At 36.9% G+C, this 20,254-nt stretch overlaps 1 protein-coding gene across 3 annotated transcripts in view; it reads left to right on the top strand.

Moving 5' to 3' along the window:
• The window catches only part of PARD3B (par-3 family cell polarity regulator beta), a 1,037,301-nt gene that overhangs the window by 521,365 nt on the left and 495,682 nt on the right, over positions 1–20,254 (top strand). For all 3 annotated transcript variants that reach the window (XM_082397042.1, XM_082397040.1, XM_082397041.1), the window contains 2 exons: positions 2,717–2,802; positions 17,453–17,539. In XM_082397042.1, coding sequence (XP_082253168.1) covers positions 2,717–2,802; positions 17,453–17,539 — 173 coding nt within the window. The remainder of the gene's footprint in view (positions 1–2,716; positions 2,803–17,452; positions 17,540–20,254) is intronic.

A 20,254-nucleotide genomic window follows, 5' to 3' on the forward strand; every position in this document is an offset into this window, starting at 1 on the left:
TGACCAAAAAATGGAATGAAATACTGATACATGCCACAACATGGGAGGGTCTTAAGAACATCATGTTAAGTGATAGAAGCCACATATCTTATGATTCTGTTTATATAAAATGTTCAGAATAGGTAAATCCTTATCGACAGGGCTTCCCTGGTGGCGCAGTGGTTAAGAATCCTCCTGCCAATGAAGGGGACATGGGTTCGAGCCCTAGTCCGGGAAGATCCCACATGCCGTGGAGCAACTAATCCCTCACGCCACAGGTACTGAGCCTGCACTCTAGAGCCCGCAAGCCACAACTACTGAGCCTAGAGCCCGTGCACTGCAACAAGAGAAGCCACTGCAGTGAGAAGCCCGCACACCACAACGAAGAGCAACTAGAGAAAGCCTGCGTGCAGCAACGAAGAACCAACCTAGCCAAAAACAAACAAACAAACAAACAAATTTTATTAAAAAAAAATCCTTAGTGACAGAAAGTAAATGATTGCCATGGGCTGTGGGAAGCAGAAAGCATGGGGAGTGCTGGCTAATGAGTATGGGGTTTCTTTGTGGGGTTTTGAAATTGTTCTAAAATTACATAATGGTGATGGTTGCAAAACTCTGTGAGTAAGTTAAAAAGGACTGAACTGTACTTTTTCAAAGGGTGAATTTAATGTTATATAAAGCATATCTTAATGAAGCTTTTATAAGAGAAAAAGTAGTGGATCTTAAAGCTCCAGTCAAGCCTTTAGACGATTGCAGCTGCAGCCCTGCTGACACCTTGACTGCAACCTTATGAGATTCTACCCCACAACTGCCCAGCCAAGCCACTTCTAAATCTCTCACAGAAACTATGGGAGATAATGTTTTGTAGCCATTTAATTTTGAATTTATTGCACAGTATTAGGAAGCTAATAGAATGCCATTCAGCTTATTTACTCATTAACATTCACTAAATCAATTCTGTGTGTTGTGTGCTTAACATAGAGAGGACTAGATACGGCCTCACCCTTCATGGAGCTCCCTCTTGTGAGAGAGAGAGATGAGAAAGTCAGTGATTTTGATTTTGACATAAATGCTGTCATCAAATGTTCTGTCATGTGCAATAGTCACAAGTATGTATATTTTGTTAAATTGTCTCTTCAAGTATTCTTGTAACCTGCCCAACCCTGTGACTTTTCAATGTAAGCATACATCAAGCCCTTCATAATAAGGTGAATGTTTGAAAGCTTTCAAACACATTCAATTTGGTACCTTAAACTAAAAAGCATCCTTTAACTTTTTGGATTTTTTTTTCTTTCTTTATCCTCATGAAGACGAAAAAGCGAATAATTTTTTTAAATCTAGTGTAGATCATGTGCTTCCCAAAACTACCAACCCCTAGGTGAAATGTTGCTCTTCAATCTAAAAATGAAATACATTTTTTTAATCACTTCACAATGACACACTGCTTAAGTTGTGCCTCCCTGTCTTGTTTTCTTCAAAATATTAACCTAATTCCTTTATGTCCAGCCTTTTAACTCATCTATTGTATTTTTTGGTTGAAATGGTACGTTTAGATCCATGAATGCTCCATGTAGTTTGTTTCAGTGAAACTTGAGTTTGTAATGAGCGCTATCTGTGACTCTGCTTCTGAAGGGTGATGTGTCTGCAGAATTACTCTGTTAAAGTTCAGTCCACACGGGGAGGGGGAAGGGTAAGTTGGGACGAAGTGAGAGAGTGGCAAGGACATATATACACTACCAAATAAATGTAAAATAGCTAGCTAGTGGGAAGCAGCCACATAGCACAGGGAGATCAGCTTGGTGCTTTGTGACCACCTAGAGGGGTGGGATAGGGAGGGTGGGAGGGAGACCCAAGAGGGAGGGGATATGGGGATATAGGTATATGTATAGCTGATTCATTTTGTTATAAAGCAGAAACTAACACACCGATGTAAAGCAGTTATACTCCAATAAAGATGTTTAAAAAAAGAAAAAAAAGTTCAGTTCCAAAGCCTAGCAGAGAGCTAATGTCTTACTAAATGAGAATCTAAAGCAGGCTGGCTTTCTAGAATCCATTCTCTCCTCTATGTAACACCCAGTTCAACTTTGCCACCATCCTGGAGTGCAGGACCTCTCTCGCCCTCTTACCTCTCTGCAGTAGAAGAGTGTTTACCATTTTAGAAGTTAAATGGTTAATTTTAGTTTCTCTGTGCTGAAGATCATCCTCAGAATTAAAGTCTTAAGGCAAAGTAAGAACTCCAAATTTCTTTTCCTGCAGTAGTCCTGTCACACTTTTGATAGAAGGGACCTTGCGAGGCAACTTTTTTTTCATGAATTTTGCTTTCTTTATATTTTTAGTGTCACCAGGGGGATGCAAGCAAGTACAGTACATTAAAGCTAATACATCACTACCTGTCAATGGCACCTTCCCTTTGGTACCCCTTTTCCTTGCTGATTTAAAACACTCAGTCCCAAAAGCTTATGGTTGAGTAGCAGGAAGCTAAATGATGTATTCCAAAGCTCTTAACATACTGCCTTGTGTAAATGGCCCGTTTGAGTATTTCAGAAACCAAACGGAAGAGAAAAGAACATTGAAAGCACTGAAAAGATTAACACCTGTTTCCAGTCTTCAAAGAAGTTGGAGCACACTGTATATATCCAGAGTAAAACCATTTACTCTCTCCCATTGAGACTTTTTATTCAAATCTTCAATTCTATGTGCATAACATCCACATGCTTATGGGTTTGTTTCACTACAGAATTCCACACAGGACTTAGAAGATGGAGAAGTTATGAATGGTGTGCAGACAGAGCTGACATCGCCGAAAACTATGGATGCATTGAGGTATATTCTATTTATGTGAATAAGAATATTTTATGTCAATTTAATGTTTGGTATTTTTTAGATTATAGTTTTTATTTTATAGGAAACATCAAGATAAGTAGAATACTTGAGTGAAACCTAATTCTAAAATTAATTGCTAAATTACTTTTTTCTCTCATTTTCTTTATATGATATGAGAACTTCCTGACAAACATATATACAAATGAGCCTCAATGCTTCCAACTCTTCTGCAACCTGGATTTCTTAATTGCTTTTTTCTTCTCTTTGAACAACAGTTTAAAGTGAACATTTCAGCGTTCATCGTGGTGCAGTGTTTTTCTTTGATGTCAGCTCCTTGAATATTACTGTGCCTTGTGTTTTAACAATCTTGCAATATTTTACTCTATGTGTATAAAATGAATCCGGCCTATCAACCTGGATTTTTCATGTTTTTAATGTAAGTAACTTATTATACAAAGCTAGTTGCTGTCATGTTTACGGGCACTTGCTTTGCTCTGTGCTAATTTCCAGTTCATCCCTAGCTGCTGCCTGGGTTCAAATCCCAGCTCTGCTGCTTATTACTTCTAGGAGCTTAGACAAGTTTCTCATCAATCTTTGCCTTAATTTCTAGTCTGTAAAATGGAAATAATATTAAAACCTTCAGAGGGCTAGTATGAAGACAAAATTAGTTATCATGTGTAAAGTACTTTGAACAGTGCCTGAGTCAGAGTAAGTCCTGTTGCTACCACTATCATCAACATCATCATCATCTTTATTATTATCATCATCATCATTTTTAAAGTTGCTTCAAAATTTGCATAAGTAATTTCATGTTTAATAGATTGTTGGCTTTAGCACTGAAAGGTGATGCTTTTGAGACTGATGGTCATTCATTCATTCAGTCGACATACTTCTTTCATTCAGTCCAGTTATTAATAGGTGCCAAGCATGTTACATGGAATTAGCTTAAAAAAAAAATGTGTGATCACCTTTTATCATGCTGCTTTACTGTGTGGATTTTCCTCAAGCTTATAATTTATGGCCATATGACATAGTTACTCTTTATTTAGATTGTGTTTCTTTGATTAATGAGCTGCACAATATTTAAAATTTGGTACAGAAAATCTCCAGGGCACTGTCTTTTTAGAAGCTTGATAAGATTGTTTTTGGAGGTAGGCATAATGAATGTAATACTCTTACTCTGTTTGCCTTTAATTTCATTTTTTTAAAATAAATTTATTTTATTTATTTATTTTTGGGTGCATTGGGTCTTCGCTGCCGCGCGCAGGCTTTCTCCAGTTGTGCTGAGCGGGGGGCCACTCTGGTGTCGCGATGCGCGGGCCTCTCACTGCGGCCGCCTCTCCTGTTGCAGAGCACGGGCTCTAGGCACGCGGGCTCCAGAGCGCAGGCTCAGTAGTTGTGGTGCACGGGCCCAGCTGCTCCGCAGCATGTGGGATCCTCCCGGGCCAGGGCTCGAACCCGTGTCCCCTGCACTGGCAGGCGGATTCTTAACCACTGTGCCACCAGGGAAGCCCTAATTTCATTTTTTTAATGTTAGCCTTTTGAAAAGTTTGCTAACATCTTGGCTAAGTATTACGTTGTTATAGAGTTAACAATTGTTTGGTTTATGGCTGCATGAACAAATTAGCTCAGCTTTCTCCAGATACAAGGAATTCAGAGAAATGGACTACTGGACTTTTAAAAAATATTATTCTTTAATGAAAATACATACGTGTATCTGTATAATTTGATTATCACAAGGGACTTTTTGCATGAGTTTTATTATCACTTTTAGCAGGCTAAGGAGTTGCAATTCAGAGCGATTAACTTCTAGAGACCCAATCTACATTCACCACTCTTGTCTCCAAATCCTTTGACTCCAGTGTTACCTGTTGTGTGCACCTTCACTGATTCCTTGGTGTTTTATTTCATGATGCATAATCAGGGCTAAGAAACTTGATGTGGTGAGCACCAGTGTAGGAAAAATCATCTGAAATTAGTTTGAGGCCAAGATCAGAAAGTAGAGTGAATGCAAACTCCATTGCTTGCAGACTCTCAGATGGGGGAAAGATGAGGATTTTAACAGCATGGAATGCGAAGCTGGGGCAGGGGGTGGAGGTGGGCAGAGTGGCAGGAAGCTTAGAGATTAAAATTCTAGGGCAGGACATTGGTTCTAGCTGGTATGGGATGAGGAAGAAAGAATGGAAGGAAATGAGGAAGCCACTTACAGCTGAGTTACATCATCAGTTTTCTCCTAAGACAATGATAGTCTGATACCCCACAGAGCTTGGCCCAAGCATAGGACTTTGGACTCACTTCCATGCAGACGGCATAGAAGCTAAGTAAATTACTGCGGAGTCCATCTCAAAATGGCTTCAACCTGTTGTGATGTTTTAATTCCCCTAGCTATTGTTCAAGCCTTTGTTACTCTCTGTCAGACTATTGTAATAACCTACTAACTCTGCTCTGAAGTGTCAATCTCTCCTTATTCTCATTGATCCCACATACCACTACTGGATAAAATTTTTTTTCTTTTTTAAAATTTATTTATTTATTTATTTTTATTTGTTATTTTTTGGCTGCACTGGGTTTTTGTTGCTGCGCGCGGGCTTTCTCTGGTTGCGGCGAGCAGGGGCTGCTCTCAGTTGCAGTGCACGGGCTTCTCATTGTTCTGGCTTCTCTTGTTGCGGAGCACAGGCTCTAGGCACACAGGCCTCAGTAGTTGTGGCACGCAGGCTCAGTAGTTGTGGCTCTCAGGCTCTAGAGCACAGGCTCAGTAGTTGTGGCACACAGGCTTAGTTGCTCCGTGGCATGTGGTATCTTCCCGGACCAGGACTTGAACCCGTGTCTCCTGCACTGGCAGGCGGATTCTTAACCACTGTGCCACCAGGGAAGACCCTGGATAAAATTTTTTAAACCACAGCATTTATCAAACCATTCCTTAGTTCCAAAACTTTTGGATTTATTGAAGTCCTGAGTTTGAAAACTACCTATGTAACCGTGGACTATTTATTAAATGTCTTTAAAATGTTCTTTTTTTCCTATGGAAAATGGGCAGTTACACTAGCAGCATACTAAATGAAAGGCTGGATAAACATTAATTGCTATTGCAATTATCATTATCACACATACTATAGTTTATTGTAACTATTTGTCATTCTGCCAAACAAGACTATGGATCCTCCAAGGATTCCTGACACCAAGCACAGATCTTGGCACATAATAGCAGCATATTTGTGGAGTGAATGACTGAATGGATAAAACACAGTGCTTCATAAATCATAAGCATAAGTCTTAACTGCTCACCCATTATTAACACAAGCATTTATATTTAAAGAAAAATAACATTTAGAGGCAGTTCTCCAAATAGTCTTACAATATATCCTATAATAGTCTTACAATATATTGTAAGACTATCTTACAATAGTCTTACATGTATCTCTTATGAAGTACTACTCAATGTACTTTGATCATAAGAAGATAATGAAGCAAGAGGTTTCTATTGGATGTTTCTTTTTTAAAAATAAGATTACCGCTTGGTGTGCACTCTCGTTCATCCACAAGGGTGACCCATTGCCCCTTCTGAGGACTGCTGTGCGGCTGACAGGGTCTTGGTGCTCTGGCCTCATGTTAGGCCTGAGCCTCTGAGGTGGGAGAGCCGAGTTCAGGACATTGGACCACCAGACACCTCCTGGCCCCATGTAATACCAATCGGCGAGAGCTCTCCCAGAGATGTCCATCTCAATGCTAAGACCCAGCTCCACCCAACGGCCAGCAAGCTCCAGTGCTCGACGCCCCATGCCAAACAACTAGCAAGATAGGAACACAACCCCACCCATTAGCAGAGAGACTGCCTAAAATCATACCAAGTTCACAGACATCTCAAAACACACCACCAGACGCAGGTCTGCCCACCAAAACACAAAAAATCCAGCCCCACCCACCAGAACACAGGCACCAGTCCCCTCCGCCAGGATGCCTACACAAGCCACTGAACCAACCTCACCCAGTGGGTGCAGACACCAAAAGTAACAGGAACTACAAACGTGCAGCCTGTGAAAAGGAGACCCCAAACACAGTAAGTTAAACAAAATGGAAGACAGAGTAATATGCAGCAGATGAAGGAGCAAGGTAAAAACCCACCAGACCAAACAATTGAAGAGGAAATAAGCAGTCTACCTGAAAAAAGAATTCAGAGTAACGATAGTAAAGATCCAAAATCTTGGAAATAGAATGGAGAAAATACAAGAAACGTTTCACAAGGACCTAGAAGAACTAAAGAGCAAACAAACAATGATGAACAACACAATAAATGAAATTAACAATTCTCTAGAAGGGATCAATGGCAGAAAAACTGAGGCAGAAGAAGGATAAGTGACCTGGAAGATAAAATAGTGAAAATAACTACTGCAGAGCAGAATAAAGAAAAAAGAATGAAAAGAACTGAGGACAGTCTCAGACACCTCTGGGACAACATTGAACACACCAACATTCGAATTATAGGGGTCCCAGAAGAAGAAGAGAAAAAGAAAGGGTCTAAGAAAATATTTGAAGAGATTATAGTTGAAAACTACCCTAGCATGGGGAAGGAAATAGTCAAGTCCAGGAAGCACAGAGAGTCCCATACAGGATAAATCCAAGGAGAAACACGCCAAGACACATATTAATCAAACTATCAAAAATTAAATACAAAGAAAATATATTAAAAGCAGCAAGGAAAAAACAACAAATAACATACAAGGGAATCCCCATAATGATAACAGCTGATCTTTCAGCAGAAACTCTGCAAGCCAGAAGGGAGTGGCAGGACATATTTAGAAGTGATGAAAGGGAAAAACCTACAACCAAGACTACTCTACCCAGCAAGGATCTCATTCAGATTCTACAGAGAAATTCAAACCTTTACAGACAAGCAAAAGTTAAGAGAATTCCGCACCACCAAACCAGCTTTACAGCAAATGCTAAAGGAACTTCTCTAGGCAGGAAACACAAGAGAAGGAAAAGACCTACCAAAACAAGCCCAAAACAATTAAGAAAATGGTAATAGGAACATATATGTCTACAGTTACCTTAAATGTAAATGGATTAAATGCTCCAACCGAAAGACATAGACCAGCTGAATGGATACAAAAACAAGACCTGTATATATGCTGTCTACAAGAGACCCACTTCAGACCTAGGGACACATAGAGACTGAAAGTGAGGGGATGGAAAAGGATATTCCATGCAAATGGAAATCAAAAGAAAGCTGGAGTAGCAATTCTCATATAAGACAAAATAGACCTTAAAGACTATTACAAGAGACAAAGAAGGACCCTGCATAATGATCAAGGGATCAATCCAAGAAGAAGATATAACCATTGTAAATATTTATGCACCCAACATAGGAGCACCTCCATACATAAGGCAAATGCTAACAGCCATACAAGGGGAAATCGACAGTAACACAATAATAGTAGGGGACTTTGACACCCCACTTTCACCAATGGACAGATCATCCCAAATGAAAATAAATAAGGAAACACAAGCTTTAAATGACACATTAGACAAGATGGACTTAACTGATATTTATAGGACATTCCATCCCAAAACAACAGAATACACTTTCTTCTCAAGTGCTCGTGAAGTATTCTCCAGGATAGATCATATCTTGGGTCACAAATCAAGCCTTGGTAAATTTTAGAAAATTGAAATGGTATCAGGTATCATTTCTGACCACAATGCTATGAGACTAGATATCAATTACAGGGAAAAAAACTGTAAAAAATACAAACACATAGAGGCTAAACAATACACTACTTAATAACCAAGAGATCACTGAAGAAATCAAAGAGGAAATCAAAAAATACCTAGAAACAACTGACAGTGAAAACACGACAACCCAAAACCTATGGGATACAACAAAAACATTCTAAGAGGGAAGTTTATAGCAATACAATCCTATCTCAAGAAACAAGAAACATCTCAAATAAACAACCTAACCTTACACCTAAAGCAATTAGAGAAAGAAGAACAAAAGACCCCCCAAAGTTAGCAGAAGGAAAGAAATCATAAAGATCAGATCAGAAATAAATGATGAAGGAAACAGTAGCAAAGATCAGTAAAACTAAAAGCTGGTTCTTTGAGAAAATAAACAAAATCGATAAACCATTAGCCAAGATGCATCAAGAAAAAAGGGAGAAGACTCAAATCAACAGATTTAGAAATGAAAAAGGAGAAGTAACAACTGACACTGCAGAAATACAAAGGATCATGAGAGATTACTACAAGCAACTCTATGCTAATAAAATGGACAACCTGGAAGAAATGGACAAATTCTTAGAAAAGCACAACCTTCCAAGACTGAACCAGGAAGAAATAGAAAATAGAAACAGACCAATCACAAGCACTGAAATTGAAATAGTGATTAAAAATCTTCCAACAAACAAAAGCTCAGGACCATATGGCTTCACAGGCGAATTATATCAAACATTTAGAGAAGAGCTAACACCTATCCTTCTCAAACTCTTCCAAGATGTAGCAGAGGGAGGAACACTCCCAAACTCATTCTACAAGGCCACCATCTCCCAGATTCCAAAACCAGACAAAGATGTCACAAAAGAAGAAAACTACAGGCCAATATCACTGATGAACATAGATGCAAAAATCCTCAACAGGATACTAGCAAACAGAATCCAACAGCCCTTTAAAAGGATCATACACCATGATTAAGTGGAGTTTATCCCAAGAATGCAAGGATTCTTCAATATATGCAAATCAATCAATGTGATATACCATATTAACAAATTGAAGAAGAAAAACCATATGATCATCTCAATAGATGCAGAAAAAGCTTTCCACAAAGTTCACCACCGATTTATGATAAAAACTGCAGAAAGTGGGCATAGAGGGGACCTAGCTCAAGATAATAAAGGCCGTATATGACAAACCCACAGCCAACATCATTCTCAGTGGTGAAAAACTGAAACCATTTCCACTAAGATCAGGAACAAGACAAGGTTTCCCACTCTCACCACTATCATTGAACATAGTTTTGGAAGTTTTAGCCACAGCAGTCAGAGAAGAAAAAGAAATAAAAGGAATCCAAATTGGAAAAGAAGAAATAAAACTGTCACTGTTTGCAGATGACATGATACTATACATAGAGAATCCTAAAGATGCTACCTGAAAACTACTAGAGCTAATCAGTGAATTTGGCAAAGTAGCAGGATACAAAATTAATGCACAGAAAACTCTTGCATTCCTATACACTAATGATGAAAAATCTGAAAGAGAAATTAAGGAAACACTCCCATTTACCATTGCAACAAAAAGAATAAAATACCTAGGAATAAACCTACCTAAGGAGACAGAAGACTGTAAGATACTGATGAAAGAAATTAAAGATGGTACAAACAGATGGAGAGATATACCATGTTTTTGGATTGGAAGAGTCAACATTGTGAAAATGACTATACTACCCAAAGCAATCTACAGATTCAGTGCAATTCATATCAAACTACCACTGGCATTTTGCACAGAACTAGAACAAAAAATTTCACAATTTGTATGGAAACGCAGAAGACCCCGACTAGCCAAAGCAATCTTGAGAAAGAAAAATGGAGCTGGAGGAATCAGGCTCCTTGACTTCAGACTATACTACAAAGCTACAGTAATCAAGACAGTCTGGTACTGGCACAAAAACAGAAATATAGATCCATGGAACAGGATAGAAAGCCCAGAGATTAACCCACATACATATGGTCACCTTATCTTTGATAAAGGAGGCAAGAATATACAGTGGAGAAAAGACAGCCACCTCAATAAGTGGTGCTGGGAAAACTGGACAGCTACATGTAAAAGAATGAAATTAGAACACTCCCTAACACCATACGCAAAAGTAAACTCAAAATGGATTAAAGACCTAAATGTAAGGCCAGACGCTATAAAACTTTTAGAGGAAAACATAGGCAGAACACTCTATGACATAAATTACAGCAAGATCCTTTTTGACCGACCTCCTTGAGAAATGGAAATAAAAACCAAAGTAAACAAATGGGACCTAATGAAACTTAAAAGCTTTTGCACAGCAAAGGAAACCATAAACAAGACGAAAAGACAACCCTCAGAATGGGAGAAAATATTTGCAAGTGAAGCAACTGACAAAGGATTAATCTCCAAAATATACAAGCAGCTCATGCAGCTCAATATCAAGAAAACAAACAACCCAATCCAAAAATGGGCAGAAGACGTAAATAGACATTTCTCCAAAGAAGATATACAGATTGCCAAGAAACACATGAAAGGATGCTCAACATTGCCAATCATTAGAGAAATTCAAATCAAAACTACAATGAGGTATCACCTCACACCGGTCAGAATGACCATCATCAAAACATCTGCAAGCAATAAATGCTGGAGAGGGTGTGGAGAAAAGGGAACTCTCTTGCACTGTTGGTGGCAATGTAAACTGATACAGCCACTATGGAGAACGGTATGGAGTTCCTTAAAAAAACTAAAAATAGAAATATCATATCGCCCAGAAATCCCACTACTGGGCATATACTCTGAGAAAACCATAATTCAAAAAGGGTCTTGTAGCACAATGTTCATTGCGGCACTATTTACAATAGCCAGGACATGGAAGCCACCTAAGTGTCCATCAACAGATGAATGGATGAAGAAGATGTGGTACATATATACAATGGAATATTACTCAGCCATAAAAATAAACGAAACTGAGTTATTTGTAATAAGGTGGATGGACCTAGAGTCTGTTGTACAGAGTGAAGTAAGTCAGAAAGAAAATAAATACCATGTGCTAACACATATATGGAATCTAAAAAGAAAAAAAAGATTCTGATGAACCTAGGGCCAGGACCCAGATGTAAAGAATGGACTTGAGGATACAGGGAGGGAGAATGGTAAGCTGGGACGAAGTGAGAGAGTCATGGACATATATACACTGCCAAATGTAAAATAGATAGCTAGTGGGAAGCAGCCACACAGCAGAGGAAGATCAGCTCTGTGCTTTGTGACCACCTAGAGGGGTGGGACAGGGAGGGTGGGAGGAAGACGCAAGAAGGAGGAGATATGGGGATATATGTATACATATATGCTGATTCACCTTAGTATGCAGCAGAAACTAACACAGCATTGTAAAGCAATTATGCTCCAATAAAGATGTTAAAAAAAAATAAGATTGCACTTTAAGCTTCTCTTTAATTAGCAAGAAGTGTATGCAAAAGCCTTCCCTTCATTCCTAATTTCTGGCTCATTCCTGACCTCACGTTATTCCAGATATGCCTCTTTTCCCAGGCTGAAAACTGTCATCACATTTTATCCTATCTTCTCCTTGGCCTCTCATTTTGCAAATTATTAACAGAGTCCATTTCATAATACCTTGAATCTTTCTCCATGTTTTCATGCTTTATTCCTATAATCATTGCTCAATCCCTAATACCTCTCAGCTACATTGTTGCAGTAATTTACTAATTCCTACCTCAAGTACCAATTTCTCCCTTGTCTTTCCCTTTTCCAGTTGATCCCATGTATCACTGCCAGGTAAGATATTTCTAAACCACTGCATTGATCTTACTGCTCTCATTTCCAAAACCTGTCGTGATTCCACCTTCTAAAAAATTAAGCGTGCTTTTTTTTCGTTGTGGAATTTGACATATCACACTGAGGTTTGATCTCAAGCTGATGGGTCAGCATTATCTCCTTATTATCTTACCCTCTGTTCTCCTCCCTTCCTTACCCCTCCTCCCCTCTCCTCCTCCTTTCTTTAGCATCACAGCCAATCCATGTGTCCACAAACCATCCTGATTCAGTGTCTCAGTGCAAACTCTTTCCTCTCCTGTGCATGATCTCTCCACGCCCTCACCAGCTTTTCTGGTTGAAGATTCATTTACCCTTCTCAGTTCCATCTAAAATTCTACTTCCTTGGAGAAGATTTTCCTGGTTCCAGCTTTCCTTCCTGATCCTGTTCCCTTTTCTGTGAACCTCATCAGAAAGCACCTCTACTTTGAAACTTACATGTCCAAGTGGTTGAAAACTACTGCTCTGAGAAGCAGTAAATTCCACTCTGAGTCCTGACTTTACCTTATATAAATGGTGTGATGTTGGACTGATTATTTAACCTCTCTAACCATCGGTTTACTTATCTGTAATGGAAGTGATATGTTTACGTTGTACATTTGATGTGAGTACATGTTATAATACCCAGAAGATGATTAACATGCTGCCTCCCCCCAGATAGCGTACATTCATTGGGAACATACTGCAAGTACTACTACTGTTCTATTACTTTGTATTATTCTTTGTTACCTGTCCTAATCTGCCTGCTGATTATGAACTCCTCAAGCATTAGACTTTGTTTTTTCCTTGCAGAACTTCTTCATTGGAACTACTCAATTGATTGCATTAAGTGAATCCCACCACCTTTGACAACAGATTCTTTGTTAGATTTTTACTCAGTATACTCGTATCAACAAGACATTTCATAAGTTGTTAAAAGAGTAAATGCTAAGCATTCTCATCACAAGAAAAAATTTTTTTTCTCTTTAATTTTGTATTTATATGAGATGATGGATGCTCAGTAAACTTACTGAGATAATCATTTCATGATTTATGTAAGTCAAATCATTATGCTGTACACCTTAAAAGTATACAGTGCTGTTGATTATATCTCAATAAAACTGGGGGGAAAAACCCAAGACATTTCACTGTCAAGTAGCCTTCGGCGTCATCAGCAAGCTCTTCTTGGAGGTCTCTCTCTGTGGTCCATCTCTCACATTGCTGTATATGACAGTCCTGGACATCAGTCCCCAAAGAACACCCGCCAGTAACTTCTCTCCACTCATTATTACCCACTGTGTTCTCTGTCAGCAGTCTAATTACGAAGAAAATGTGTTCCTCAATCCTACAGTATTTACGGATTAAGAAAAAAAAAAACTCTTATTGAGGAAATCAAGTTGAGGAAAATTTGGAAAGTTTGAAATAGGTTATTGCCTTTTTAACCCATAAGCTTCTTTGTTCCTTCAGAAAGTTCTAATAATAATACTAATAGCTGATATTATTGAGTCCTTTGTATATGCCAGAGACTGTGTGTTTGATGTATTTGTATAATATTCTCTATTTTTTTCTTTAAAACCAGCAACTCTATTAGGAATTTATCTTAATTCCCTCATTGTCCAAATGAGGAAACGTACTTGTGGTCTTAGTTTAGATGATTTACTCAGGCAGCTGACTCAAAGCCACCACTAGGATACACTTCTCTCTAATTTCATAAGTTAATCATGATTTCCTCCTGAAACAAAGTATCTCCCCTTCCCTGCCCTCAGACCTGTGTCTTCCTTACCCTAAACTAGTGGCCGATCACTGGGTTGACTAATCTTAAAGATGCTGTGCATTTGCCTCGTGCGGAGAAATTAGACCTACAACCATCCGTCTGCAGCCCCTGCTCTCCCTCAAGCTTCATGTCTTTCTGCTGGAAGGAACCAAATGAAGCACTTTCCATCTAGTTCTTGCCATAGCCGTTCACAACAGGCTCATTTTAAACCACTGATTCTGTACTTTCACCCATAGTTTTGTACTAAAGTCTTAGGTAGGTAGCAGCTGGTTCTAGTGATTATTTGAATCAATTTTGTCAGTCGGAGCTTAGAACATGTAGCTTGCTTAATACTATTGGACCTAATGCTTGGTGACCATCTGCTTTTGTTTTAGTATGTCTTAGAAAGTTGAATTAGCTATTTTGAGCTTAGTGAAATCTTCCGACTTTTCTTTTTGTAACTGAAATACTTTTCTTTTGCCCCGCAATTCATTTTTTATCTGTTTTTCACAAGTAGCTGCCAATCCCTTTTTCTTTCCACTGCTAGAATAGCCTTCTCACCTCATTCTCTACATTTTCCATTCTCAGTCTGCCTCCAAAACATAAATGTGCATACCCTGCGCACCGGTCCTTGAACTCTATTGTGCTGTTTGCCTAAACAAATAACATTAATAGCATATTTTCACATCTTAGTGAAATCTCATTTTATGAGATGTGTATTCAAGTAATTGTGTCTAGCCCTCCTTGCTATGTTTATCTTCCATGAGGGTATATATACAGGGATTTCCACAGAGCTCCATCAAGTATATAAAACACTGAGTGGTGTTTTCCCCTTTTAAAATAAATTTTAAAAGATGGACTGGTCTATGAGTTTCCTTTTTCAAATGCTTTTCTTTCCATCTTGAAACAAATAATGGATAACAATTTATAAAGAGCATGGTAAAACATAGTCTGTGTAAAACTTGTAATGCTTGTCTATAGATCTAATAGATCTAATTCTCTAAGTATCTGCATTTAACAGTCAACAAAATTGAAAGTCTTTTATGCTGCTTTTTCTGGGATAGTAATATTTTTGTGATAGTAATTTAACATTTGTCAAATATCATTCTAGCCAAAAAATAGTGACTATCATGTATAAAGATAGCATAAAAGTTTATTCTGAAATACTGAAAAAGGGAATCTTATAAAGTTGAAATAAACCTTAATACTGCATCCTCCAACAAAGTTTTAGTGTTTTGAAATAAGATTGATTACTTTAACAAATTATGTGATTTACTTTTAAGTAAATGTAAAAATACAAGTTTGATGATTACTAAAGAGTAAGTGTCAGTACGATACATAGAATTTATTATGTTTTATAGGAGAGGTTTTGAGTGGGATAAAGAAATACTTGCAAACTAGAAAAAAGAATCCATAAAGCCATTCTAAAATTTTTTAAGCTGAAATCTTGTTGTCTAGACTAAACACTTATATTCCAAAAGCATCTATATAATACATATGAACGCTATCTATCAGCATGTGGATATTTAATACATTTATTAGGAAAGATTTGTGTTATGCTCTAAGTGTAAAACTATAAAATTATGTTATAAAGGTAGAGATAATAAAGTTTCAGTGGTTAAACAGAATTTTCATCTCTGTTTTTAGAAGTCTTTACAATAATATCATAACCCTAGAATGTGTATGCTTTGGGTTTAGTCTTCCTCAAATACCTACGAATGCACTATAAATCTGTTATATAAAAGTTATTTCTTTGCGGTCCATTGAAAGCTACACAACTTTCTCTTCCCACCAAATATTTTATATTCAGGGCTTATAATGCATACCTATATTTAGGATTTCATATGCATATATTCATGTAGTGTCTATGCTTACACAGAAAGTATAGAAAAGAATCTACTTTATCCCTTGATATTAGCACTCTAAGATTTATTTTATTTCTAACTTTTATTCCAAGCTTCTGATATAACCTGCTTGACTGAACAAAGTTTAAATATATCAGCAGTATCTGAGCAAAACTCATTTGAAATTTACTATCAGTTTTGAAATTCCATCCCTTTCCATAAATGTTGGAAACTAACATGCTCTTTTTTGCAGTTCTTAATGATAATAGGTTTGCAATGAAAACACATTAAAAATATGCCTAATCCACTGATGAGAATATATTTAATATATTTATTTTAGATTGCTGATAATTTAGGAAGTACTTCATGCAGAGTGAATTCATTAGGCATTTTGCTTTCTTAATGCTGTTCTCAACTTTCCAGCAAGGAGCCAAAATTTTCCCATTTTCAGTTTGGAGCAGAAATGTATTTGTAGCAGCTGTAGCTCTTAATTTGACGTCTAGTTTCAGGTCATTTTCATGTAAATAGGAAACAATAGAGACCTGCCTACAATTTCCATAATGGAGATGTTTGCTTCAACTTCATCATTTTTCCTCTGGCAATTTTATTTTCTCTCTCTGGGATTAAAGGAGCCAATAATTGTTCATGGTTATTATTTTTCATCTTTATAAAAACTTGTTAGTTCCACTTTCCATTACTCCAAAGCTCCCAGTGCCTTGCATATTTCAGTCATACACACTATCCATTAATGTTTCTAGCTCATCCTTTCCTTAATCTGGAGTAGGTGAGGCAGGTCAGGCTTTCCATTTCTTTCTGTAATACATTTTCTCCAGGCTTTTCAACTTCTTTTTCTACGTCTAAAAAAAATAAAAAATAAAATAAGAGGTGAAAATTTGGAATTGTTCCATTGAATACAACTGATGCCTTATTGAAAGGCAAGTTTCAGTTTTGATTTATAATGCTTTGAACATGCCCATATGTATTACCAACTGTGGCTTCACAGTTGTTTAAAATGTAATTATGTGCTTTTTCTAATAAAAATGTGTTTTATTTCATTTTTCCTCTGTTCTGGAGGAAAAATCCTCCTTTATGTTTTAAGCATAGATATGCTTAATTCAATGTATTTTATCATCTATTCAGTAATTTTCAAGTGTGTCTCAATGGGGAGAAATTTCATTTTTGTGTACATCCTTTTAAATATGTTGATTTATGCAGATTAAGTTAAGTAGGAAGTTATTTTTGTACGTAGTCATTTCCATTTTTTCCTCTTCTAGGAAAAAAATAAGAAATCAGATAGTCTTTTAAACATTTTATTTCTTGGATCTTCTGAACATACCAGCAAATCATGTACTCCTTTGATTTCATCTCTGCTGTTGAATTTACAGTAGTTGTTATAATCCTAAGTTTTTTTTGTTTTTCTTGTTAATATGCCACATCTGGTTTTTTTTGTTTTTGTTTTTTTAGCAGAGACTCATTTGTGCTCTTTTTTTTTTTTTTTTTTTTTTTTCTGTCCCAGTAATATGACAAGAACAGTGGAGATTTCTGGGGAAGGAGGCCCCTTGGGAATACATGTAGTACCTTTCTTTTCATCTCTGAGTGGAAGGTAAGATGTTTTCCTTATATCAGAAGCTCATACTAATGAGAAACTTGACTTGAGCTCATTTTCCCAAACATTTTTTAGAAGAGGATTAAGTGTATGTCTCTGTTATTTAGATAGACACCTCAAGATATACTTCTGTTGGCCACTTAATGTGTTAGAAACAAAATAACATCACTTCTAGGATACGATGGAAAAGAAATCATGGCTTCTGCATTTACAATTAACTAAGAAGTACTTTATTAAAGTATTCTTATCAGTGACACATAGTAGACAGAAATCGTGGAAAGACTTTAACATATTGTTAGAGAAATATAGCAACTGAATTTTTTAATGTTCAAAAGTACACTTAAATGAAATAGAGTAATTCCAAATGGATATTTCTTGATATGCCTCAGGTTTACAGAACTTAGAATAATAAATATTCTAATATTATAAGTAGTTATATCAGAAGCTAAATATGTTTTGATTTTAGCTATAGTAGCAAAATGCCATTATTCTATTTATTTTGTTCTAAAATAAAATGTAACCAATTAAAAATAATTTACCGCATCCTTTTGAAATTTTAAAGGCATTGTATTTCTAAATCCATGCTGGTAAATGGTAATTTAGATTGCATCACCATCTCTTGAAATTTGTGCCTACTTAACTGGCTGTAAAACTTGTTTTACTGATGGGAATTAAAGTGTGTGCCTGAGAGGTAATATTAGTACTATTATAACAACCTTACAAAACTAGTATTAGATATTACGTTATTATAATACTTTTCAGTAGGATGACTACCTTTTGCACTAGATTGATACTGACAAAGGTTGTCAGAAACTTAAAGAAAATGAATTTCTCACCCATATGATATGATTTTAATTAATTTGCTAAATTCATTTTCTTAAATATATCATTGAAAAGGCAAAATACCTGATTTTTGCTTAGGTGATCAAAGACCAGAAAAGTCAGTTGATTTTTCTCAAGGTCATACAAAATCCAGATATCTTGACTTGACCTCACTCCATTGCTCTTTCTAGAACAAAACTTTTCCCAAAGCTTATATAATATTTATTTACTGGTTCTGAATATTTATTCAATTTGGTCTGCCATATAGCGGGAAGAACAGATTTAGTCATGATATTTTGGTTGGCATCATTTTCAGTAGGTAGCCATCTGCTACCTGTAATTGCTAAGTCATCACCTTCTTTAGCAAATAACATCTGATGCCAAGCTCTTGCTGGAACGAATGTCCCCTAAAAAGAAATGAACTGAAAATCTAGTGGCTCTTATTGTCTCATTTCCTGTACGTGTTAATAAGCATGTTTATAAATGTTATGGGTTATGGCACAGGACAAGCTGAGGTTGTTTTTGATAGACAGAGAGAGTATTTACCCAGTTGTCACGAGGAATTCTAATGGCTTTTGTCAGAAGTGTACTGGTAGAGCTTTGTGAAATACCAGTGTGGCTAAATTACTAGGCCCTTTAGCTTAATGAAGCTGGAATAGACCACAAGATCATCCCAATTTTCAAAACATGAAGAAATATACAACATGACAGTCACCCTACATCATTTTCAATCGTTCAGAAAACAAGTTGACCCTATAGACCAAAAATCACCTTCTCTCACTTCAAATGAGGAAAACACACTAGAATGCATTGATTTACTCCCTGATCCTTCCTGGTTCTGATTTCTAGCATAAGCTTTATAGAATAGGAAAAAGTATTGGACTCGGATTTGGAACAATTGGATTTGAATCTCACTGTTCTCTTTTGTATAACCTTGAGTGAGTCCCCTAAATTTGCCTCTTGTGAATACCTACTTCACATCAAGGTTGTGGGGATTAAACCACATTAAAAATGTGAATGCTCCTTGTGAAACACACAGCATACAAATGTGTAAATTATTAGGATTAATACTATTTTGGCTAAAACAGAAAAACCTTGTTCAGAAATGAACTTTTATAAGTTCATGGTCAACTGTTCAGTAAATTGGTGAAATAGTTTTCTCTCTCTGTGTGTGTGTGTGTGTGTGTGTGTGTGTGTGTGTGTGTGTGTATTTTTTGCTCTCCACTGGTATTATAGAAAGGAAATTTAATTAAAAAACATAAAAAATAATATGGAAGTGGAGACATGAGCCAATAAAAGTTAAGAAGTAATGAGTACAGGCTGAAACAGCACACTTAACTCAACCCATGTGTCTAGAAGCAATTGCATACAGAGTGTGTCAGACAAGTGTCTGACTTCATCATGCCATATGGTTGCCCTGTGTGAGCACGGGGGATGGGGGGAGTTAAGGTCATAGTGGTAGACTTAGTTCTTCATTTCCTTCCATTTATTGGTTTGTGTCATTATTTTAAATTAGAATTTACATTTAATTATTTACTAAGACTACTGTAATTCGCTCTGCCTTCAATTTCTTTTTAATTTTTTTCTTTTACAAAAATAGAGCCACACCTGTTGTAGAATTAAGATCCCTAATCAAAGTTAGAACACCCCGAGTACAACACACTGGCTGCTGTACTTAATAAGGCCTCAGTGGTTTCATTGGGGTGCAGAATGCTGCTTGTACGGAGGACCATTGGCTCGCACAATAAAAACAAAAATGCAAGAAAAAACAAAACAAAACAAGAGTCCCTGAAAGTAAAAAGCAACTGAATTTCATTCATTTTTTTTTTCAAAAAAAAAAAATATATATATAGTTTTATTTTAGAATTAAAGCATAAAATCTAATTGTCA

This window comes from Balaenoptera borealis (assembly GCF_965194805.1).
Source record: "Balaenoptera borealis genome assembly, chromosome: 6".
NCBI lineage: Eukaryota > Metazoa > Chordata > Mammalia > Artiodactyla > Balaenopteridae > Balaenoptera > Balaenoptera borealis.